This window comes from Macaca mulatta, chromosome 3 (assembly GCF_049350105.2).
Source record: "Macaca mulatta isolate MMU2019108-1 chromosome 3, T2T-MMU8v2.0, whole genome shotgun sequence".
NCBI classification, from domain to species: Eukaryota; Metazoa; Chordata; class Mammalia; order Primates; family Cercopithecidae; genus Macaca; species Macaca mulatta.
In genome coordinates, this window is record NC_133408.1 from 80,043,947 (window position 1) to 80,070,093 (window position 26,147).

Sequence of the window (26,147 nt, forward strand, 5' to 3'; positions counted from 1 at the left end):
AGAACTCTCTGAGGCCTTTTTTACAAGGGCACTAATCCCATTCAGGAGGGCTCCACCCTCAGAACCTAATTACCTCTCCAAGATCCCACCTCCAAATACCATCATACTGGGGTGATCAACATATGAAATTTGGGGGGACATAATCATTTAGTCCATAGCAACCTTGTACACACCTTGACCTACAACAGATCCTCAAAAATTTTATTAAATCAATGATTGAATAGAATAAGCAGAGAATGATTGGATGAAGATGGAAACCATCCAAACAAGAAGCAAAGAACTCTCTCTGTCCTTAATCCCCAAGGTCAAACATCACAGAGTAAAGAAAAGCCAGACTGACTGGGAGGCATAAAGAGATAATAAACTAAGGATGCAGAAAGGAAGCAAGATCCTGGGGTTTTGGAGACTTGGAAAGCCCCATAGTGTCCTATAAGCATGGCCCCCTCTGTGTTGTGATTCTCTCTTGCCACACTCTTCTTCCCTGTTCCCTGGGAAAGTTGTGGCCCTTAGACACTGTTAAATGACAGATGGAAGAGAGTCAAGTAGCCAGCAGCAGTGTGTAGCGTTGTGAACAAAACTGGACCAGGAGACAGAGGCTGGCACTGAGAAGCCATCTCTGTACCAACTAGAAGTAAAACCTCGTACAAGTCACTTCCACTTACCTGCCTTCAAGTGTCCCTCAGTAAATATAAGGATTTAAAGACCCATAATTTGTCAATCTTGGTTAAGATTCATAAATCACCTTGAGCACCTAGTAAAACACAGACCTCCAAGTCCCCCTAGTCCTATTGAATAGAATCTTGAAGGATAGGCCCTTGGGAATCCTTATTGTTACCAAATGTCCCAGGTGATATCTATCACCAGGCAGGTTCAGGGAAACTTCTGATTAAATTAAATGAACTCCTGAAATGTTCGGTAACTTAGGTGTGATCCCTATAAAGTGTACTTTCAAAACAAAACAAAACAAAACAAAAATCCAAGTTACACCATCAAAAGGAAATAAATTAGCTAAATTCTAAGCCAGCTCAAAGAAATAAACCTTACAGGAAAGCAACATGTTAATATGTGGAATTTTGTGCAGAGTGTAGCACAGCTGGGACAGCACCTGGTGTGTGGAAGGTGCTCAGTAAATGGTAGCCCTCCAGCCTTCCACTGATTTACATATGACTTTCTGTATCACAGGATGAATCATATGTATGAGGGCAAGGACATCACTTTCCTACAAAATAAAGACAGCTCCACCAGATAACAATAACAGTAGATATTGACCACTAAGAACAACTTATCATATAAGATGCATTTTTTTTTTTAGTTAAGATAAATGTCCTGAAGAATAGGGAACACCTAGACAAAGCATCCATTATTGTCCCTAAGGACTAGAGACGCTGATCTGGAGGGTTTCCACTGGGGAACTGAGTGCATTCCAGAAATGCTAGTAATACCTGCCGTACCTATTAGGCAATGAGGCACAGGTCTCACAGAAGCGGGTGTTAGGCATGCAGATGAAAGATCATTTCTAGTGATTTTTATCATCTCACCTACTAACCCGTTGAAAAAAGCATAGTAAAGGTAATTATCTCCTCATCTCCTCAGGAAGAAACTTTGCATCTTTGTGAAGTTCTATAATTTCCGAGTTCTCCAGCCTGAAGCTTGTCAGTCTTCCCATTAGGAACCAATTCTATGGTGATCAGTAAAGGTAACTTAATCTGAAATGCTCTTATCAATAACATGACCCCTTTTTGTGGACACTCCGAGGCAGCCAGGGCCCCACACTCCCCTCCATCCCTCCATACACACACACGATTTAGATCACTATTGTGGAAGCGCACAGAATCTCATTCCCAAATCATACCATGTCATATAGGAAGTTTGTGAACCAGTACATTCTGTAGCCAAGGCCACTTATGTGCTGCAACCTTTTGGCTCCAATCACTCTGTCCCTCACCACGGAGCTGCCGATGGATGCAGACAGGATGGAGAATCCCAGCACGATGCAGAGGGCCACTCCACACTGACGGATGCTCTCCAGGCTGCGGGCAGAACACAGCAGCTCTCAGGCGCCAGAAGAAGAACACAAGCCTTCTTTGCTAATAACAATCAGCAATGATGACAGCAGTGAAAACTGCTAATTAAAAATTCATAATCAGCCAGGCATGTTGACTAAGGGCATGGATTTCCTCACTAAGTCCCCTCAGCCACCTTTTGAGACATGGATGACTAAGCTCAGTTTACAGAAGACATAACTGAGGAGCACAGTTTGAGGGCATTTCAGAGCTTTCTTGTGTCAAAATCTGCTCTTCACCATTGAGCCTGACTCCCAATTAAGATGAAAGATATCCTCTGAGCAGCATCCGGGTAAGCTGTGACCTTTTCCCACACGGGGACTGCTTTGCAATGCAGTAGCATCTGCCAGAGAGGAGCCTTCACTACAGCTCCACACTGTACTACTGGCCCATCTCTGAATTTAGTCACATGAAATGCCAAAGAGATTTTGCAATAGATTGAGGTGCTTTGTAATAATATACACTGTACATTTTCTTAGTAATGGTTTTACCTGGAGCACTACTACTTTCACTCAAGTCAATTGCTGCCTCCTCTCAACCCCTCCCTTCTTTAGGAACAATCAGACCACAGATGGTCTTTCAGGAGGCCGACACGATGGAACTCCTCAGCACAAGTCATCTGCTGTGCCATGCCTTCTGCTCCATTGTGTCACACTCTACAACAGATGTCAGCTAGCCTACTCTTGGAATTCTGGAAGGTGTCAGACACTGTTAAAGCTAGAATCCTGAAAATCATTATGGGAATGTGAGGACAAGCTGCAACCCAACCCATGCTTCCTGCCGGTTCCTGCCAGATTAACAACTTGAGCAGAGAATGCCCATTAAGCAGATTTGTATTCTCCAACTTAATTTGGTAGGTATTTTAAATTATTTTAAAGTATTTTTAAATACCTATTTTTACTATTGACTTTTAATTAACAGTTTGTCAACCATATCACAGAGAAGGGAGATGGGGGAGAAAGGGAGAAGACAGGTGGAAGTGTGCTACCCTTTACAAAGACAGTGAGAACTGGCACAGAATTCTGTACCTGAAGAGCTCTGGCCTTATCCCCGCCCATGTCTCCATCTGGATCTTGAGGAAAATCTTGCATGAGAAATATTCAAGGAGGCATTACTATGTTGACCTACATGAATACAATGTTTATGATTTTAACCCCAAAAACTCTTTGGAAGGTGTACAGCCACATAAGCTTCTGGTAAATCATTCCCTTAGAATAATTTCTGCTTAGAAGTACAGTTGCATGACATAATCATCTGTTTTAAGCTCAGTCAATGCACCGCCTCTCTTAATAGTCATTTTTCTCACACTTTGCAAAGAAATGCTCAAGTCCTGTGGGCATTTCTTACTAACTCTATAAGCCATCTCTTGGGGCAAATACAAAAGAGAGACCAAAGTCATCCCTAAGTAACCCACAGATTTTCTTCCATAGTCAGAGTGACACACCCCTCAGCATTCCGTCAACTCACATCCTGTCCTCATTCAGCAAGGCCCCTCCATATGGGTGGCTGTAGAGTGTTATTCCTGTGAAAGACAAATTGAAAAGTAAGCCTTCAGCCTGCTCATGGTGAATCGCGGCTCATCTACAGGCTACGCAGATTCCCTGTGCCATCACGATGTATCCTGCTTGCTTTGCCCATGCCCCGGCCGATTAGCAGAAAAGAATGGCAAATGGCACTGTGAAATTCAGCAAATATGTGCTGGGATTTCTGTCACTGATGTTGTTGTCAAACATAACCAGTATGACTTGTTCATGCTTTACATGACAGGCACTGTGTTTACAGGTTCTCACATTTTATTGTCTAATCCTCATAAGTATCCCATAGCCTATGTTTGCAGAGAGGAAACTCACTTAAGCTAAGTAACAATATGCAAATAAGACTATTTCATATGTATCAGATCAATATTCACTTCTAGATGAAGCCAGGTCTAGATAGATAGAAAACTGAACTGTTCCATTGAACCAATTTTGGTTTAGGAGTTGTTTGTTTTGTTTCTCTTTGCTTGCTTTCTTGGGCTTGTGCATGTGTGTGATGCCAGCAGCCAAAATGAAGAAATTGCCATCAGCTTATCAATTAAAAGGATTTTATTATAAGAGCTGTTTATAATATCACCGAATGGGATAGTGCTTCCCTAGAGAATTCTAGTCAATATTGTGTTAAGAAGAATTCCATAAATAAAATAGGTTCGTGTTTTATCTTGGACATTGTGGACTGTGAGAGTAATCAGGTTTCCTTTTCCTAATTGGTTGTGTCAGTGATTGGAGTCAAATGTGTGGCTTGTATGTGGAGGCCATTACCAAAGGCACAAATCCTTGCTCCATTTCATTTTGCCAGTCCTAGATTTTGCTTATTTTTCTTTTGGCTCACCTTTAACTTACCTTATCATCTGTATTTTAATTTAGCCTACCACCTGCATTTTAATTTATCTTATCATTGGTATTTTGCATTGCCTTATGAGAGCATATTAAATTCTTACTGAAACATCATGGGGTATAAGTAAACATACATAAAAGGTACAGAGTTGGAACAGGCTACAGTGCTCCAAAATTCCAATAGTTTTGCCACCAAGCATCAGGACTTCTCTCCCTTTGCCACCTGCTCTTCTCCCCAGCTATGCCAGCCTTTTTTTCCTTCCACTGGGGACTCAGCTACACACTAAGGCAAGTTCTGGCTCGTAGAAGCAACAACAGTAGGAGCTATTGGTTCAGCAAATCCACTGTACAGTTTTCCAGAATAATTTTTTTTGATTATAAATTAATACTGCCCAGATATTCCGGTCCAGGCTCGCAGTGTGTGTGCCTGACACCTGCTGCATCGTCTGCTGGATCCTGGACTTACCACATTCATCATGAACTGAATTATGGTCTTGAACCCTCACCTGTCTGGACCAGTAACACCCACCAGTCTTTCTCCTATGTGTCTTTCTTTCACCAAGCTTGACTTCTAGCCTACTTCTCATGGGGTCTGCCAGTCCTGTCCTTCCTAGCTAAAGTGTTGACTCACAGGCAGCTTCTCACTTCCTGTGCAGCCCAATGTCAACCAACCTTGTCAGGGGGTTGGAAAAAGTCAAGTGACATTAGATAGTGTTTATAAAGTATCAGATCCTGCCAAAGTATGGCCCGTGCCCCACTGGTGCTGTGGATGGTGGGAGTATATTTGCAATGTTGTGTGCTCTTTCAGATTCTACAAAAGAATGAGAACATTCTAGATTAAGAGGATCCCAAGAAATGTGGTTAGCTAAGTACATGTCTTGGAATTACATTATTTGAGGAACACAGTAGAATACTGAAATTGTTTAACCTAAATACATACACACACATACACACACACACACACACACTCTGGGGCAAATATCCCCATCATCTTCCCAGTCACCCAGGCTCAGAAAACACTAAGTCCTCCCATCTCCCTGCTCTTCTTAACCCCACACGTCCAAGAAGTTGCCAAGTCCTGTTACTTTCACCTGAACTCCATCCTCACTGTGCCAGGCCTCACTCACAAACATGTGCATGCCTGCTCAGCTCGCTTCTCCACACACTCATGAATCCCCTCACCCAGAAAGTCTAGAGAACTTCCAGAAAGAAATAGAAAAATATAGAGCCCATATTCTTTACCTAGACACAGATCTCCTTTAAAGTCAAATCCAATCTTTGTATTCTCCCACTGCTCCCATTTGAAAAGCTGGATTGTTATCATTTCCCCAAACTCTATGGCTGCAGGCATGCGTCGTCATTTCCTTATGCTTCCTGTCCAACCCTGCTGACACCCAACTCCTGCCTCATGTCTGTCCAACGCTGAATTAAATTTCCTTTGTTTTCAATTATTATTGCTTTCATTTTGTTTGTTTTGTTTCCAGCTTTATTCAAGTATAATTGATAAATAAAAATTGCAAACATTTAAGGTGTACAATGTAATGTTTTGATATATGTATACATTACAAAATTATTATCACAATTTTTATACTGCTGATGGGAATGTAAATTAGTACAGCCATTACAGAAAACAGTATGGGGTGTCTCAAAAAATTAAAAATAGGTCTACCATATGCTCTAGCAAACCCATTTCTGGATATATGTCAAAAAATAAAGTAAAATAAAATACTATCTTGAAGGGATATCTGCAGGCCCATGTTCATTGCAGCATTATTCACAATAGCCAAGATATGAAAATAACCTGTGTCCCTTGATAAATGAATGGATACAGAAAATATAAGATAGACAGATATTCATGCACATAATGGAACATTACTCAGCTTCAAAAGAGAAGGAAATTCTGTCTTTGAGACAACATGAATGAACATGAAGGACATTATGTTAAGTGAAATAAGCCAGTCAAAGAAAGACAAACACTGCAAAATCTCATTTATATGTAGAACTTTTAAAAATCAAATTCACAGAAAGGGAGAGCAGAAGGCTGTCACCAGGGGCCAGGGGAAAGAGGCAATGGGGAGATGTTAGTCAAAGGATACAAAATTCCAGACATAAGATAAAGGCTGGGCATGGTAGCTCACACCTGTAATCTCAGTCCTTTGGGAGGCCAAGGAAGGAAGATTGCTTAAGCCCAGGAGTTTGAGGCCAGCCTGGACAACATGGAGATACCCCATTTCTACCAAACAAATTGTTTTACTTATCAGGGCATGGTGGCATGCAATTGTCGTCCCAGCTACTTGAAAGGCTGAGGTGGGAGGACTGCTTGAGCCCAGGAGTTTGAGGCTGCAGTAAACCATGACTGGACCACTGCATTCCAGCCTGGCCAACAGAGTGAGACCTCATCTCTCTCAATAAATAAATACACACATAAGTAAATACATAAATAAGTTCTGGAAACCAGATGTATAGCATGGCAACTATAGTTAATAACATTTTGCATACTAAAACATTTGCTGAGAAATTAGATCTTAGTTATCCTCACCGTGCACAAAAAGAGGATTAATTAAATTTTCAGGAGTATGAAAATTTAAAGGAGGTAAATGAAAGGTAAAAAGGAGGAGAGGAAAATTTCAAACGCTAAGTCCTTTCATACTTGTGAGCAGAAAGAAAGGGTTAGTAGCCAGAAATACACAAAAATTAGCCTGTAGCCATGTACTGTATGCTGTTTAGGACATTAGACTGTTTGTATAAATTCTGATAGAGCAACTATGTCACATCAGAAATATTATGCCTGTTTACAGAAGCAGTATCTGAAGCACAAATATTTAGGAAATCTTCCTATAGACTAACAGCTGTGACACAGCTGAGATTCAGACCTTGGTCTGCAGACACCACAATCATTTTCCTGCCAGCATATCATACATCTTTCTTCAGCACACATGTCTGGTTTTCCGAAGACTATAGCCATACAGTGGGAAAGATACAAGGCTGGAGGCTGAAGGCCTCTGTTCTGTTCATTCTGCAGTGAAAAGCTGCCAAAAGAACACTGCTGTTTCTGTGGGGAGCTCAATAATAAAATGTTAAAATACCAAGGTTGGATCTTTATTTGATCAAGTGGCATAAATACTTTTCCTTACCTTAAACCATGACAGTCATTGCTGAAAGATTAAAAACAGTGCTCTCATATTTGCTTTCTGTATCCTAGTTCCTCTGTTATGAATTTATTGCCCTTCATTTTAGCACATTTCCTGGATTTGTGTCATTCTTTTAGGGTTTTAATCTAGGAGGCGAGAGTACATCTGGTCTCCCATCTCGCTGGTGAAATGATTGACTGCTCCTGTAGTTAGTAATTCCCCAATGTGCCAGATCTTCTACTGGATGTTTTCATAATACATTTTCTCATTCAGTAATCTGATGGTGAAATTGTGTTAAGGAAGCTAGTATACTATGCACAGTTCTTTGTAAGTCAGCTTCAGCATTTTAGAACGGTAAATTATTATAGGAAAATGAAATCCCATGAAGTGGTCTAGCTTAGACAGGCCCTTGTGTTCCAGAAGCAGAAACAGAATCAGAGGAATGTAGTGACTTTTCCTGGAGTCTGGAACTTGCTCCTGACACAGGCAGAACCCACGTGTCTGGAGTCCCAGGTCTGTGCCTCTTTCTTCAAATCACCTACTAACATACAGAGCACTGATAATCCTGCCTGTACAATGAGCCGCAATGGATCCCAATGACAGCATAACATAGAAATGAAAACCTCAACTATGACAGCAGAAAAGAGCAGCTGATAAATTTCACATAAAGAACTTCAGGAGAGAGCCCACTGATGGCAGCCATCCTGCCTTCTCTTCCAATTTTTTGCACATAGCTATAATCCTCCATGACCTCGGTCTCTGCCTAGGTCTCAGAAGTAAAAAACCACTGGTGCAAATACCAGAATCCCCCAAACTACAGTGGCTGCCTCTCCCTTCCTAGGTCCCTTACTCATAAATAATTCAGAGGGGCCACAGATTTTCAATTTGGCACTGGCTTTAGAGTCCTATAATTTACATGATTGTCACAGAGTAAATATTTAAAGACACTCTGTTGAAGAACACAGTGATCTACAGTTCCTCTCAGAGGGCCCTCTAGGGAATCCTCATGGCCTTGGAATGGGGCCTTTCTGCTCAGTACTCAGAGCTCCTGGACAATTCCTAAGCACTTTGGGCTTAACATTCCCATGTTTTCACTCTGAAATTAAAAAGTATCTTTCAAAGCTAAACCACAGAGAATGAGTGGGCCTTAGACCACAGTGTTTAGGAAAATAATGTCATCAAGTAAGTAGAGAAAACCCTGGACCTGCTGTCAGTCTTGAGTTCACTCCCCACCTCCCTCCACTGGACATTGACCACCACCTTCTATAAGGCAACAGCCTGCCCCTGTCAGGCCAAAGGTTAAAGAATCTTCTGACTTTGGTATGATTTTGGTGGTGAAAACCAGGGCACTGGACAGTAATTGAGCTTCACCAAGGGCCAAATAGAGATTTGATTCCTCTTCCTTCACAGAACTGAGAATTCATTCAACATGCATCTTTTCTCTGCCCATTATGCCATAGCAGTTTGATGGGAGGGACAAGTAGGCCCTCCCTGGGAAAGCACAGTGTGGTGGGGGTACTACAGCCTACTCACAGGACTATGTCCTGTATAAAGTCACCTAGGATGTTGTGTGCACCAGGGTGGGAGGAAGTTGAGGAGCTTTCTAAGGAAGGGTAGATTCCAGATGCACAGGATACCTCAGCATAGGGCTGGAGTGCAAGGAAAGTGCAATCCTGCAAGGCTGCCCTGGAGCTTCAGTGGGAAGACTGGAGGGGTGGCAGAGAGGTGCAGGGTGAAACCCATGTAATGTTTTGGTTTAGGAACACTGGGAGAACTTTTCATTTTTATATTGCGATTTAGCTTGTCAATCACTACATTAGATGTTTTTAGAATCATAGTCATTCTTTGAAAGCAGCTGTATAGAATTAAACATATATAAAAATCAAGCTTGGCGTAAACCCAGGAGGCGGAGCTTGCAGTGAGCTGAGATCCGGCCACTGCACTCCAGCCTGGGCGACAGAGTGAGACTCCGTCTCAAAAAAAAAAAAAAAAAGAAAGAAAAAAAAAATTCCAGCTAATATATCTTTAAATTGGTGCTAAAAATATTTTACTCTTATTTTTCCAAAAGGAAGACAGACTTGGAGTTATGTAAATAAATAACAGGTACTTTCTCAAAAATAAGAGTAATGAATAAAGAAAGAACAAACAAGACACATGTGGAAGCTTACTCTCCTACTTAAGGATCCTTGGTTGTCCTAGATCCCTGAGCAAAAAGCAGCAGGTAGGAGCAACTGCAACTGCATGGGCTCACCCTCACACTACCCTGCACCTTCCCATGATACCCCTTGTTCTTTAAAATGGTAAAATGTTAGAAAGCAGAGCTCTCTTCATGGATCCAAAGAAAGAGAGGATAGCTATGCCCTGTCTCATAAAGAGGAATCCCACCAGACGTGATGGAGCCTACTGTAAAGGAAGTGTAACCAAGGGTTGGTGAGTGGGTGCAGGTAAGGAAACTGAGGCATAAGCATACTCTACTAACTTATCTGAGGTCAAGCATAATTGGTGCCAGAGTGAGAACTATAACCCTGATTTTCTGGATACCAGTCTAATCAATTTCCTATGAGACTAGGAAAATCATTTATAGTCTTTGATATCCTTGCTATAAAAAACACGTTATTGCAATGGACAATCTCTGTAATTGGGTTGTTGATTTCATTGTATGTTGAGCACTCAGTACTCTAGTTAGATAACAATTGTACTGTAATAGAATCTTGAGACAATGATGTTGGTAAAAGGTACAAAGTTCCTAAGTAAAAGGGGCATAGTTTCAACACCAGAATTGAGTAGAAGAAGTTCACTCAAGTCTTTACGACATTACTTCACAAGTTTTCAGAAATGACGTTTCAAAATGTACATGTTGAGTACACTTGAATAATTTTTCTTTGTTTGCTTGTTCTTATCATTTATATTCTGGCTTTTCTTTCCAGGAATTGGCCCACAGTAGTGTATGAATGTACAAAATTAGTTTTCTCATTTAGTGTTCTCATTATGGCTACATCTGTTATGGTTTCCAGACTCTGTTTATTTGTCTTTGGTAAAAATGCACATCTGTGTTTTTGTTGAATATCCATTATGATAGCAAGATACTTAACATGTCTCCAATTCAAGTACTCACTTTTGGGTTCATTACTCCTATAAAATGTATGTCTTTAGAAGTATCAATGCCCAGATGTCTGTAAGCATCTACATCAAAAGGAAAAAATTTGTCTTACCATCAGTATATGTGGAAAGTTTATGTTGTTTTAATTGATTCACTATGAGATATCACTGAAATATGGAAGGGTAAAAAGTTAATTCAATCTAACAAACTATTAAAAGAAATATATGAGCTCTTCTGACTACATGGCATTTTGATGACTTTCTCTCTCTCTTCCTCATCAATCTATCCTGAAAAAAATGTATTTTTCTCAACACTAAGATTAATTATTACTCTTATGAGTAATAGATTGCAATTGTAGAAGGGTTTTAAATTTTAAAATAGGGTGAAGAATAAAATTAAAATAACTTATAATTCTATCCAAAACCAATCGGAAGTAATCACTGTTTGCATTTGGATCTTAATTATTTCTGTTGAGAATTTTCTCTACATGTAACGATTATTATTAAGTTTTATATTACATATCTTCAGTTTAATGAATAATTCTTGATCTTCCATTAATTTTTTACCACACGCATACAAAACTTTGCATAATCTATGTCCTTCACTACAACCGGTGCTCACCCAAGTTCTTTTCTTCCTTGTGTGCATTCAATATTTTTCATGATCTTCATTTCAGTTAATATCTCAAGTAGCTATCTCCTGGCATTCTTTTTAATGAACAATATGTCTACAATATATTTTTGAGCCATATTCTACATGAGCATATCTCTGTGGCCCATGTGCTTTATAGGAAACATCTTCACTAGGTGCAGAATGTGGGGAGTATAGCTTTTTCTTTCCATATTCCATAGGTGCTATTCTATTATTCTTGCCTTTGAGGTTGTGGTTAATATGCCAGAGATATTCCCTCTAGATGGAGCAGCCCCAGTTCTGCCAGGTCCTCATTTTTCCAATGAAAAACTGCTGGACATAACACAACAAATAGAAATAGGAAGATTCTGGGATGCAAACAAGATGGTGGTGCCCTGAGATGAAAACAAGATGGTGGTGTTGTATTGTCAACAATACAACAATAATACCCTGGCTTCCTGAACAAGGCATTGCTCAAGTCTCCAAATTGAAACTCAACAAGTACAAATAAGAAAGACTCCCACAAATAAAAAACCAAAGGACCCAGAAAAGAGTAGTCTAACAAAAGAACTACTCTTTAGCAATATCTGCCTTACTCTAGGCAAACACCACCAGCAAAACTGTTCCCACCCTCTCAGGTTTCAGCAGGGCCCTTTGGGTAGTGAATCTTCCACCCCCACCTGACAGAGACAAGGGGCACAATGGTTTTCTCGCTGGGATCCTGAGGCAAGTTGAGTCTCCATCCCTACCTGGTAGCAATGAGACTTCACAAAGCAGAGTGAGACAGGGCTAGCTGCCACTCTACTTCTCATGTCACGAGGGACCAGTGAAGAACTGAGCCTCCACATCTACCTGGCAGCAACGAGACTGAACCCGGAAGCGCAGAATACGGCTACTCAGTACCCTGGTTCCACCACTGCCCCGACCCCAGTGTCAGCAGGGCCCAGAGGGATGCCAAGCATCCATTTCCATCTGGCTTTGATCAGATGAGACTAAAGAATACTTTCAAAGTGAGCTAGCTGGTACTTCACTAACTGTCTCCAGCATCATCAGGGCCCAGTGGGGAGCAGAATCTACTTCTCGCTCACTTAGAGGCAATGAGACAGCATGAGTCAGTGCCTCATTTACCATAAATGTGTCAGTGAGGCTGGTGGGCAATCTGATCCCACTCATCTGCACAAAAGCAGTGTAAGTCAGTTTTCTACCTTTGCCTAGTCAGGGTGGTGTCATCGGGCCCACAGGGGATCAAAACATACACATCTAGGCGGCTCTCATATGATTCCTCAACAGAAGGATTGCCTGCTAGGAAAAGGGATCCAGAGTCACTTACTACAGTTTCCAAAATGTCTAGGATACAACTGAAAATAATCCTTCACAACAAGAGCCAGAATATTACCAGTTGAGAAAGATAATAAACAGATGGTAATGTCAAAACGAACTGAATGTCGGAATTATCTGACAATGTGTATCATAAAGATGCTTCAAAAAGTAATGCTGAATTTTCCTTAAATATGAAAAACAAATTAAAATCTCACTAGAAAATATAAATGATTAAAAAACAAATGAAAATTCTAAAACTAAAATATACAATGACAGAAATTAAAAACCCACTGGATATGCTCCACAGTTGAGTGCAGCTAAACAAATAGAGACTCCATGGACTCGAGTTGAAAACATAAAACTTATCTAATTTAAATAACATAGAGAAATAAACTTTTTTAAAAATGAGACTCAGGAAAGAGACCTGTGGAAAAACAGTACAAGAGCTAATAATCTCATTACCCGATCTCAGAGAAAAAGGAAAGAGTGAGTGGGGCTGAAAAAGTGTTCAAAGATGTAACAGCTGAAAACTTCCCAAGTTTGGCAAAATGAAAAAAAATAAAAATAAATAAACCTAAAAATCCAAGAGCTAAGTAAATCCCAAATAGGATAAAACCAAAGAAAGCCACACCAAGATACATTATAATTAAATTTCTAGAAACTAATAAGTCAACAACAAAAAAAATTCTTTAAAGCAGTCACAAAGAGAGAGGGAAGAAAATACCAACTAGAGTAATAGTTGGATTTCTAATTTGAAACCATGGAAGCCAAAAGGAGGCAGCACATTTTTTAAGTGCTAAGCTTTTCTTTAATTGTCAACCATGAATTCTATATTCAGTGAAAATACTTTCAAGAATCAAGGTGAAATAAACATTATATCCATTGAAAAAAACAAGCAAATTTGTCATTAGCAAATCTACTCTTAAAGAATAGCAAAAGAAGTTACTTAAACACAAAGGAAATCATAACAGGAAAAGGCTTAGAACTTCCAAAAGGAAAGATGAACATCAAGATGTATTAAAAATAGCAGCATACATAATAGACTATCATTCATCTCATGAGTTTCCTAAGTCACATTTGGTGACTTAACTAAGAATTAGAACACCATCTGATATGGTGCTCGATGTATAGGAAATACTTAAGACAATAATATTTTAAAGGTAAACAGGGTAAAAGGACCTAAATTGAAGTAAGCTTTCTACATGTCACCCAAGATAGTAAATAACAATATCAGTAGACTGTGATAAGTCATACATATGTATTTTAACACCTAGAAGAACCACTAAGAAAACTAAAACAACGTATATACTTAAAAATACTATAAATAAACCATGATAGAATCCTGAAAAAAAATGCTCAAGTAACTCATGGAAAGCAAGAAAAGAGAAACAGGAAACATAAAACAAATGATGGTGTCAAACTTACACCCAAATATATTAGCAGTTACCTTAAATGTAAATGATTCCCAAACACCAATTAAAAGGCAGAGATAGGAAGCTCAGTTTAAAAAATATGACCCAACAATATACGCTCTACACAAAACTCACTTTACGCAATGAGATAGGTTGGAAAAAAAATAATGGAAAAGATATAGCATGTAAACATTAATCAAAAGAATAAGAGAAGGAGCGACTACGTTAATATCAGATAAAATAGATCTCACAGCAACTACATTTACTAGTGACAAAGAGGAACACTACATATATGCAAAGGATTAATCTACCAGGAAAATATAATCATCCCAAATGATAAAAGGCTCAATCCACCAGAAATATGTGACTATGCCATATGTCTGTGAGGTACCAATGTGAGGTACACATTTGACGTGCACCTCAGAGCTTCAAAATACATAAAGCAAAAACTGATGGAACTGAACAAAGAAACAAAGCCACAATTTGGAGACTTTACTACTCCCCTCTCAGCAAATGATATGTGTCAGTGATGATCTTCAGTGAAGATTCAGTAATCTTCAATGACCAGGGAAGATATGGAAGAACAAAACCACATAATCAACCAACAGAATCTAATTGACATATAATATACATTTCTAACAATGAGTAGAATACTTTTTTCTTAATCACCCATGGAAGCTTCAAGATAAACAATATCCTGACCATAAAATGAACTTCAACCAATTTAAAATAATTGAAATAATGCAGAGTATGGTCACTGACCATGATGAATCAAACCAGAAATCAGTAACAGAAAGACCACAGGAAAATCTCAAAAACTTAGAATTTAAACAACATGTGTCTAAACAATCCCTGAGTCAAAGATGAAGTCTCAAAGGAAATTATAAAAAATGTCAGAGGCCAGTCTTATTTTCATTCCTTTGAAACTAATGTGCTTTGACTCATTGCTTTGTAAAAACATTTTTTCTTTATCCCTGAACTTTAGAAAATTCACCAAATTTGTCCATCAATCATTGCTACTGCCATAATACCTAATTCACAAATTTTGGTAGAATCATGACAAACTCTTCCAATCCATTGGTACAGAATCATTTTGTTGTTTGATTTTGTGTTTGATTCATTTTCTTCTTACATCATTGTTTCTTTCTTTGTGATTCATCTGCTTTTTTTCTATACCTGACTCCTCTAGCTTTTCCCCTCTGATCAGTTTTACTGTGTCACCTTTTCCCTGTGTGTTCTTAGAGAATACTGCATGTTTGGTCTTTAAGTCAATAATTCTAAGTGAAGGAGAGAGGTTTGTAATCAATTAATAATGTTATTCACTGCATCCAACGAAAATTCATATTTCTGTCTTCGTCTAAGCTAGCTCCTTTTTTGTAACACACTGCAGCTCCACCTGGCATTTTCTTATCTTTTATCCTCCCTTTCATAGAGTTCACACATTTTCCTCTATTTATGCAGATATAAACACACCATGAGATGCTCCCCATGAAAACACCCTCTCAATATATGCAATGTCTTCCTCTCTGTGGTTGGGGGATCAGTCCTTGTTCCATGCTGGGTTTGATAACTGGCTTTGCTGTCCTTTTGTTTCTTACTCCTTCTTGATTCCAGCAAGGGCAAGCTAGTACTGATGCTTTTCATTGCTCAGAATCCTCCCTTACCAGGGTGCCCCTTTACCTTCACTTGGGTACCACCAGATCTTCTCTCTCAATATCTCCAAAGCTCTCAAGGGCATGTTGAAGGTTATGGATGTCAGCCAATTTCCAACAGCCAATGCTGTTCATTCAGTAGGTCTATTACAGATCAGAGATTTTCCCCTGTTCTCATGCTCATACTCTCTTGTTATGATTTGGAGATTTTAGCAGGTTTCTCATTTCATCAAAAGCAAAGCAGGAAAAACTACCATGCATGTCATTCACTGCTCCCAGGTTCATTTCATCTCTGTCCCATCATCCTAGCATGCAACATGCACCACCCTTCTCCTTCCCCACTGGGGTTTGCAGCATACTAATGAGTTGTGGCCCTCCAGGGGACTACAAAAGAGTTATATAAATGTGGAGAAAAGAAAGACAAGAGCTCTTTCTTGTTTTAATACAGAACAGTCCTCCCCTGACACCCAGTAGCCAGGTATCTATCAGGTTCCTTCCTAGCAGTGAGAAGGTGAGTGTGGATATTTCTAAACTGGCTACTAACTTATACTTCTGTCTGTTTTCCCACTTTAATGGTCAAAATATGGATCAGCTGGGAAGTTTATCAGTTTAACCCAGTGGTTCTCAGACTTGGTTACAATTAGAATCACCCAAAAACATTTAAAATGCCTGCTGTTAAAGACTTACTCCAAATCAACCAAATCAGAATCTTTTTGGGTTAGCAACAGAAATCAGTATTTTTTAAACGCTTAAGTGATTCCAATGAGTAGACAGTTTAATGGCCACGGATCTAGCTTGTTCATGACATTGCTGAGGTTAATTCCTCTCACACGGTGGCACGTCATTACTAGCACTCCAAGGTTTGGATGAAATTTCAATAAGTAGTTGAAGAAGTTTAACCTTTACAATTGCTACCATCACCACCCACAACCACCCCCAATAACACAAAATAAAATAATACCTATCCCCTTTCATTATTACTCTATCAGAGGAAGATACCTTCTTATTTACTTAAGCACTATCTATTTAATCTTCTGTTTTCACTTATTCTGTTAATCTTATTAAAAGAAATTTCCTCTTAGGTTCATTATGTCTTATTTAACATTTTAATTTAATAAAATTATGCCAACTTAAAAGGTCCTAGTAATGAAAGAAGCAAGTATGTATTTTACTGCGTATTTATCTTTATTTTAGAAGGTAATTATCATAATGTAATGTACTATAGTAACCCTAAAATGTAGTGCAAAAGCAAATTCACTTAAATGACATATTTATTAAATACCTATGAATAAAGACTTTAGAAAACACAAACATCAGTAGTATAAACACCTTCCAAGAAGTGTTTACATTCTTATTAACAAAGGAATGTAAACAAATAATGATAATGTGAAGTATCAACTGCTCTAATGACTGTCTTAGTCTGTTTTCTTTTGCTATAATAGAATACCTGAGAATGGGTTATTTATTTATTTATTTATTTATTGAGACTGTCACTCATGCTGGAGTACAGTGATGTTAGCTCACTGCAACCTCCATCTCCCGGGTTCAAGCAATTCTCCTGCCTCAGCCTCCCAAGTAGCTGGGATTACAGGTGTCCACCAACACACCCGGCCAATTTTTTTTTTATTTTTAGTAGACACAGGGTTTCACCATATTTGACAGACTGGTTTCGAACTCCTGACTTCAGGTAATACACCTGCCTCAGCCAACCAAAGTTCTGGGGTTACAAGAATAAGCCACCATGAGACTGGGTAATTTATAAAGGAAAAATGTTGTTTTTCACAGTCTGGAGTCTGGGAACTCCAAGGGCATGGCACCAACAATAAGTAGCCCACTCCTGAGACACCGGCATTAATTTATTCATGACAGTGGAGCCCTCATGACCCAAGCACCTCCCAAAGACCCGTCCTCCCAACACTGTTACACTGGGGACCAAGTTTCCAACACACTGACTTTTGGGAGACACATTTAAATTACAGCAATAATCTAACACAGTGTCTGGGAAATATCTGTCATTATATGAATGCTTGCTAAAAATAAATATATGGATGAATTTCATAAGCAAATAACTGTGGGAGAAGAAAGAGAAGCCACTAATTCATCCTGCAAGGATGGTGAGTATTCCAACAGAGGTGATGTCTGAGATGGGCCTAGAAAGTTGAGCAGGAATGCTTAAGGTGATGCAGGAGAAGACAGGCAGTCTCAGCAGAGGCAATGCAGCTACCAGGCTCACAGGGACGGCAGGGCAGTGATGCAAAGGCCAGCCACACAGAGGGGAAAGTGAGGGGCCATAAGGGAGAGACGGGGCTGAGATGATAGGTCAGGAGCAGCTAGCACATGCCCATTTAGAAGTGTGATCTTTATCATGAACACACATGTGAGGCATTAAAAGTCTTGAATATTGGGCAAGAAGGACGAGGTTTACAATTTTAGAAATACTTTTCCCAGAGAAATATCAACATCTTGATTGTGCCTTTATTGCTGAATCAATATAAGTGGAATCTTGACAAAAACGCTTTCAGAAGAGTGCAACCAGAATAGGAAGATGCGCAGACATAGACTATCATCAAAAAGTACACAAGGTCATCTGCAGTGGGCACATAGAATTGGATTTGTGTTTTGTTTTTGTATTTTTAGTATTTCACCCCCGTTGGACATTGCTGGGAAAAGTTAAAAGAAAGTGAGTGGGCAAGTCATGTAAATATAAGGGAGAGAAAATTCCAGAAATGGGAACTGTGATGTGAAATGGGAGAACAGGTGGCATACTTAGGAGAAAGCAAGGAGTCAGGTGCGGCTAGAGTTGAAATTTCAGCAAGGTTGCGATTAAGTGGTTTGAGATGAAGCAGGAGAGGCTGCAGGGCCCAGACCAGGGAGGACCTGCAGGTCATAGGTAGGAACTGTTTCTTTCTTTCAAGAGATATAGGAAGCCAGAGGGGATGCTGTAATCTGACAGACACATTCCATGGGTGATGGTGGGCACTTATGCAGAGATGAGACTTTTGGGGTAGGGAGCAAGGGTGGCCCCAGGGAGCCACAAAACAAGCTGGTGAAAGCGTCCAGGTAGGAGTGCATGGACCATGGGCCAGGTGAGCAGTAGTAACATACTGAAAATGTGCACATTCAGGATTTCAATGGCAGAAGAGATAAGATTTGCTGATTTACCATGGAATATGCAGGACAAAACGCAATCAAGATTAGGATTTTGGCCTCAACTGACTTAAATTTCCTTGAGATTCTGAAAAATATTATATGACATGTGACTAAGTTACTAATGTGAGCATAAAGGGGGGAAAAAGTCTCTGATATGAAAATATATTCCATGCTTTTTTCATCCCTTACATGTACTCCCAAATCCATGCTTTTCCCCCAGGCTCTAGGCTGTACTTGCAAAACTCTCCTCATCATGCAAGGAAGTCTTGGCATCTTTTGCACTCACTAAGTAGAGAACATCCCAACTGCAGTCATACTCATACAGGAGGAAATGATTTACCTTGGAGATTCACTTCTCAAACCACATCTATTTGGTCTAGGCCAGTACCAGCCTTTCGATACTTTAAAAACTGACTCCAGTTGAATCATTATAATATTCAGATTTACAATGAGTTTTAGGTTCAAAATTAGGGGTTCTGAAAAGCTGCAAATTTACTCAACAGAGAGAAAGGGCCAGCCTGGGTTTTAAGAAAATAGCTTCTTATCAAGTGGCCTGCATCAGGATTCAGAAATCTCTAATATCAGAATGTGTACATCTGCTGAAACCTCATCAAAAACCATTGTGATGAGAAGTGTGAAATATTGTCCGTGTAGTACAATGATCCGTGCATTCACTTGTTATAGCCTGAATGTCCCCTGAGCCTGGTGCTGTGGGACTGCTGAGACCAACAGGGAGCAAAACACAACTTCTGCTTTCACGGGATTTATCGAAGCTCCATACTGGGGCAAGGTTTGTTTCACTATAATTATTAAGCTAATAGTTCTAGCTCTGTCCATTTCCCATTGGAACAAGCACACATCAAGGAATGTAATACAATATTTTCTTCAGAGCCCTGCTTGTGGGAGTTCTTTATCAATATTTTGATAATAACTCCCAACACACCCTCCTGTGGGGCTATGTATTGTATATTCCCAATTTATTGCACAAACCTTCCTTTCCCATGATGATGCATCAACAAGTCAAATTAGAATTTATCTGTTTAGTCTCGTTTCGGAAAAAACCTCTCTCTGCTTAATTCCTTCTACTTTAATTTTCCATTTCTGAAACACCATTGAACTAGCCCTCTGGAGGTCACCAGCAAAACCTCTGCATTCTCATTCTTCTGGATGACCCTGAAATATTTCATTTTTCCTGCCCATCTGTGTGAAATTCTGCCCCCCACTGGCCTTCGTGCCAAGATCTTCTTACCTCAAGGGATACAGAATTTTGTCCTCTTCCCTCTGTTCTACCCATAGCCCTCTTCTGCTCTGAGCCTGTGTCTGACCCATGCAGGATCTCACTTTACCAACACTTTTATCTATCATTTGTTATTAAGGTTAGAACTTAGGTTACCTATGACTGCTCTACTGAAATTTTCTCTCCAGTTTTCTGAATCCTACCGCACATTTTCATCTATATATGTGAACCAAACTAGCATCTCTGATCCTGCACAAATCACCTCACCCCTTCCTTGAAAACATATCTTCTCCCTGACATTTCTTATAATGTCATCAGTACTGAACTTTAAAATGCTCAGGTTTATATTTTAGCCTTTCTTAAAATCTTGTTTATTCCCATCCCTAGTGCCTCAATCTTTTCTCCCATCTGTCTGAAATTTATCATTTCTTTTTCCTCTGGATTCATCCTGGCCTTAACCTCAAAATTGTAAGCAGTATCCTTCCAATAGGTCATTAAATTGCCACCAGTCTTCTTCCTTTAATCAGCGGCTTCCAGATCATTCTTCCTAACATATTACTTATATGATGTCATTCTCATTGTCACATATTGGTAAAGCCTGTCTATTACTTACCAAACTCCATACTCTTCATCATGCCAGTCAAAGCCAAGCAGCATTTTATCTTAAACAATCTTTCCGAAGTGATCAACAATTATCCCTCTATGTTCAGCTTTATGATGAGGTCAAACTGGACTCTTCTACAAAAGCTGAACATACACTATGATTGTTATTGCATTGCTAAGACCTGGAATGGCTTTCTGACCTCAGTCAAACTTCTGCTCATTGTTCAAGATCCCATGTTAATGACTTCCCCTCTGTGAACCATGCTGTATTCATGCCCAGCAGAATGACGTCTCGGTTTGATGTCGTAGAAGAGCAAGAGTTTGTCATCAGGTAGAGCTAGAATTCAATCATGGCCCCATTATTACCTTGCTCAGATGTTTTCTGAAAATCAGTTTTCTAATCAGTAAAGTAGGCAAATATTGTCTATCTTACAAAATTGACATAAAAATTAGATTAGACCATGGATGTTAAATATCTAATGAAGTTCTTGATACATTTCAAATATTTTATAAATGTTATTCTGCTGTCCCTACTCTGTATGACTATTATACTATTTTTTTACTTCTCTTAGTCATGTACATTTTTAACTTTTATATTACCTATTATCATTCCAAAATAATTACAGTACCACAAAATAATTAAATTTACTTTGTTAAAAAATTGGTGTAGAAGGAAAAACAAATATGGAAAAATAAAGTACGATTGAAATAAAGTGAGAGTATATTAGAAAAATTGTTTAGTGTTGATGTCTATGTGAATTAATGTTTCAACAAATATATTTTGTCAATAAATTGTGGTGGACATGGTCTGTTGCTTATACTTCTTGTTTCTTTCCTTTCTTTAGAAAAGAAACTAAATTAAATTAACAAATTATAATTTATCCCACCCAAGTGCAATAAATAAACATTTACTTAAACCAATAAGTTAACTCTGGATACCAGAAACGGACCCGTGCCATTTACCAAAATAAGAAAGCATAGATAACGAATCAATGATCAACATAAATAATTGATGAATTGAGGGCTCAGCATAAATCAAAATGTGATGTTCATCTTCCCAATGATAAGGAGGAGGGACAGTCTGTATTCTCTATCACAGTATTCCATATAATATTGTCTTTAAAATATAAATTTTTTCTTGCTTCTGTAAGATACTAGGTCACAGAATAAAATAATTTTAGGAGAGAACTCTCCAGTCGCATTTTGTTCCCCTCATCCTGCAGATGAGGTTACAGGTTCAAGAAAGTAAAGACATTTAATGACACACAAATAAAGGGAAAGAGAGCCTACAACTTTGTATTGTGTTTAGACATGGATTGGCTGCCAAGTAGAAACTTTCTCATTGCTCCTCACATTTCTATTCAGAACCTTTTCTGCTTCTTTCACTTTTGAAAGCATTCTCTTTTTAAAGTAGTGAATTATAATGCATGAAAAATAACATTACCGTATTGTCGCCAGTCCACAGTAGGGGGTAGGTGCTGCCACAAAATAAGGTTGTTTAGATGATTTAAGTAGGAAGGTAGGGAATGAAAACCCTTCTGATTATACCACACCTAAAAAAAGAAAGATAATTTAATGGCTCTCACAAAATTAGTTCTTAAGTCTGTTTGTCAACTATTCTGGGATATAAAGAACATATGTGTCAATTAACTTCCAAGGCACCTGAGTGCAGGATTCAAAGTAATGTTCCTGCGTGGCTGACAGTGAGCAGTCAATTCCAGTATGCTAATTTTATATTTATCTCAAGCATATAATTTACAGCTAAAAATAGATTAATTTTCCCCAGAACAAATGTGAAAGTTGCTCTATAATTATATTCTTACAAGAAAAAAGGAACCAAAGCCTATCATTTTTTTTCTTTCTCAGTTAGTAAGCTAATGAAATTTGACCTGCAAATTAAAAGTGTGGAAGATGATCAGAAAAAGAATGATTACTTTCAAATTAATAACTGAGCATGGAACATTATTTCTCAGAATAAACTGAACTGAACATATACTGAGCATGGAGAATAAAGTAGCATGCCTGTCAAGAGAAAGGTGAAAATAAGAGAAAGACAATGTTATTAAAGCTGGAATAAGAAGCATCATAAAAAACACTAATCAAACCATCAGTATCTATATTTCAAAGTATCAGTATTTTAATAAAAATGAAAATATATTATTAATTTGGAAAGCAAGTGAGTATCTTCAAGAACTATGATGACTCCAACTGATGCATTTTGGTCTTAATTCAATTGACTGAACAGCTCATTTCTCTAGAAGAGTCTGCCTTTTGTGACAGATAATCCACTTGGTAGAATTAGAACTGCACCACAGCAAGTTAAGGCTTGGAGGAACCTATTCAAGTTCTCATAGTTTATGCAAACTTTGGACTAGATCTCAAATCCCTTCCAACTTGAGGGCTTCCAATCTATTTTCTTTCCACCCCTTCATGCTATAACTAATTATTTTTTGACCACAGTCTTGTGTGGCAGCTATTGTGCTCGTGGAAACAGTTAAGTAATAAAATATTGATCATATAGTTAAAAAACCAAAAACACAAAAACAAAAACAAAACCCTAAGACACAAGACAATTGTTCCCCAATTCTTTCTCAAATAGCCTGCCTCTTCAGGCAATTCAGAAAGCAGACCTCATCTTTCACACCACTCGTTTTAAATATTTTCTTAAGTTCCCAGAGAAATCCTTGCCAATCATTTTTTTAAACCCCAAGGGGAAGAAGTGAAACTTGAGACCCACTAACTACAGAACTGTGAGTGTTCAAGGCTATGCCTAAACAGAGTGGGATTTTGTGACCAAAAAGAAAAAGAAAAAGAAAATCTAAAGCAACGTAGACACACAATTCTCCAAAGTAGGGTAAATTCCAAGTTCCTTTGATGGAAAAGTCAAAAGTGAACTGAAGGAGTTTATGTCATATATCAGAGGTGTGTCCACATCACCCACCCACACAGCTCTGTACTGTCACCCTCCGGGGTCTCTCGCCCATGCCACCCTGCCCCTTCACACACACACACCTGCACAGGCACTAGCCAGATTTCTGGAAATGATAGAAGCTTAAGATTCTGTTGAAGTTATGGGACAGGCTAATCTGGCAGAAAAGCCCACTGCCTGTGGAAAGTGGAACCTCCCACTAGCCCTGTCTGTGACCTCCTTCTCCCCCAAGCCTTGATTCCCTTAACTGCTCAAATGAAGGGAAAAAGATAGAAGACACAATGATAGTCCCTGCCCTGAATTAAGGTTTTTTAATTTTGTTTTGTTTTATTATTTTAATTTTTGTTTTAAAAGTAGAGTGATTAAGAAAAAACTTTAAAATGACACTACACTACAGTACAGAAACAAAAGCAGAGCTTCTTTGACAGAATGGAGCTAGAAAGACAGGAGGCTGCCTGCTCAGCCTCCTTAGCTTCACCCTTTGTAGACTCTGAGACCTCTGTTTGTGTTTTGTTTTTGTTTTTGTTTTTTTGAGACAGAGTTTTGCTCTTGTTGCCCAGGCTGGAGTGCAACGGTGCAATCTCAGCTCACCACAACCTCTGCCTCCCGAGTTCAAGGGATTCTCTTGCCTTAGCCTCCCGAGCAGCTGGGATTACAGGCATGCGTCACCACACCCAGCTAATTTTGTATTCTTAGTAGAGACGGGGTTTCTCCATGTTGGACAGGCTGGTCTCGAACTCCCAACCTCAGGTGATCCGCCCACCTTGGACTCCCAAAGTCCTGAGATTACAGGTGTGAGCCACTGCACCCGGCCAAAACTTCTGTTCATGATTGCATTAAGGGCCCTAGTTCTTCACCATCTCTGTATCCACATGCTTTACTATATGACTTTCATGCCCTCCCAATCTGATGCTGTGCTTGACCATGTGACTTGCTATGGCCAATAGAATGTGGCACAAGCAGAGGTTTGAGAGACACATGTACGTTCCTGAAGGCTCCCTTATGCCTCTGCTATCACTATGGGAGCATGGCCAGACTAATCTGCTGGAGGATCAGATGCAACAGTGGAGCTGAGACCTCCACTGTCATCCCAGCTGAAGCCAATAGCCAGCCAACCACACACATGTTCATTCCTGGCCAAGATCAGCCCCGCTCATTCTGTATTAGAAAAACCTCACAGACCCATGAGCTAAATGAACGCCCATTGTGGAGGCCACTGAGCTTTGAAATTGTTGTTGTAGAGCATTATTGTAGCCATAGAATACCAACATAGTGATTTACACTGGAATAAGGTGTTACTGTACCAAAAACTGAAAATAGTTGGCATCGCTTTTGAGAACAGCAAGTTGGGGGACAAAGAAACAATCAGAGAAGCCTGGAAATACATGATAAAATACTTAGGAATACTGGAGAAAAATAATAAAAAAACAAACTGCTATAAATAGCTGAAAAAAGGACGATGCATATTACAGTGTGAGAACAGTGGCTAATATTATCACCTGTATTAACTTCAAAGATGGAAATGGTGCCCAATAAACATTTTGACCTGGGTATGGAGCTCTCTAGAGAGAATGTTGAAACACATGGCCTCAGAAGAAAGATCAAGTCAAGGGTGCGATTGTAAGAACTTTGTTGAGATCTTCAAAGAATGATGCTGCTTAGAGACTCTCTCAGGGGGACACAGGGCTTTTAGGAACCTAAAGGGTGTTGTCCCCTAGTATTCTGGCATTCACCAAATGCCACTAATTAATTTTAGAGAGAGCAGCATATCTCAACAACATCGTGAGAGTAGCTTGTGGATCTCAGTTAGAAAACTAGAAAACCTAGAGTGCTTTATAGGAAGCTGTATCAAGAAGGTACCCCAGGCTGGAATACAAGTAAAATGTAAATAGCTCTCTAAGAACCCAGCTGTCCACAGGCAGGAAGCAGGCTGAGAGCTACTCAAAAGGTATATTTTAAAGTATCTTCACACACAGCCATGGAGGGCAATGGAAGGGAAAGCACCTCACAGAGTAGAATTAAGGGCCAATGCAGATGATGAGCTGGGGGACATTCCCAGGACGCAGAACCAGGGCCTGGCTAAGGAGCATCCCAAATTCCCCACAGCTAGTGCAGCCTGGCACCATCTGTTATGCACAGCCCACAGCAGCACAATCCCACAGACTCATGAGCGAAATGTATGTTTACTCTGATGCTACTAACAGTTTGCAGTTGTTTGCTATATAGCATCATTTTGGTAATAAATGATTGATTTGCAGAGTTCCAAGGAACAGATTTTAAAATGTTCTGGAACTCCTGATCCGTTCCTTTATAAACTGGCCTTTACTTGAGAAAGGTTTTATAAATTCTTTAAGTAATAAATGCATACTTTGTGATGATCTTAAAGTTAGCATTCAGGACTTAAAAGAGTTCAGAGAAAAAGCTTTTCTTTCCTTCTTTCTTTTTCTTTTTCTTTTTCTCCTAAGAATGGTTTTCTAAAACTAGGCTGTGTTCTGGAAATAAGCTGTGGGATTTCCTTCCCTACCAGTCCATAAGTCATGAAGTGATA

At 39.3% G+C, this 26,147-nt stretch overlaps 1 protein-coding gene across 1 annotated transcript in view; it reads right to left on the reverse strand.

Moving 5' to 3' along the window:
* Nucleotides 1–26,147, reverse strand: part of ABCA13 (ATP binding cassette subfamily A member 13) — a 513,939-nt gene that overhangs the window by 157,510 nt on the left and 330,282 nt on the right. Inside the window, exons 48-50 of the mRNA XM_077997982.1 lie at nucleotides 22,115–22,223; nucleotides 3,531–3,585; nucleotides 1,853–2,030 (exon numbers count right to left, since the gene is read on the reverse strand). Of these exons, the coding sequence (XP_077854108.1) occupies nucleotides 1,853–2,030; nucleotides 3,531–3,585; nucleotides 22,115–22,223 (342 nt within the window). The remainder of the gene's footprint in view (nucleotides 1–1,852; nucleotides 2,031–3,530; nucleotides 3,586–22,114; nucleotides 22,224–26,147) is intronic.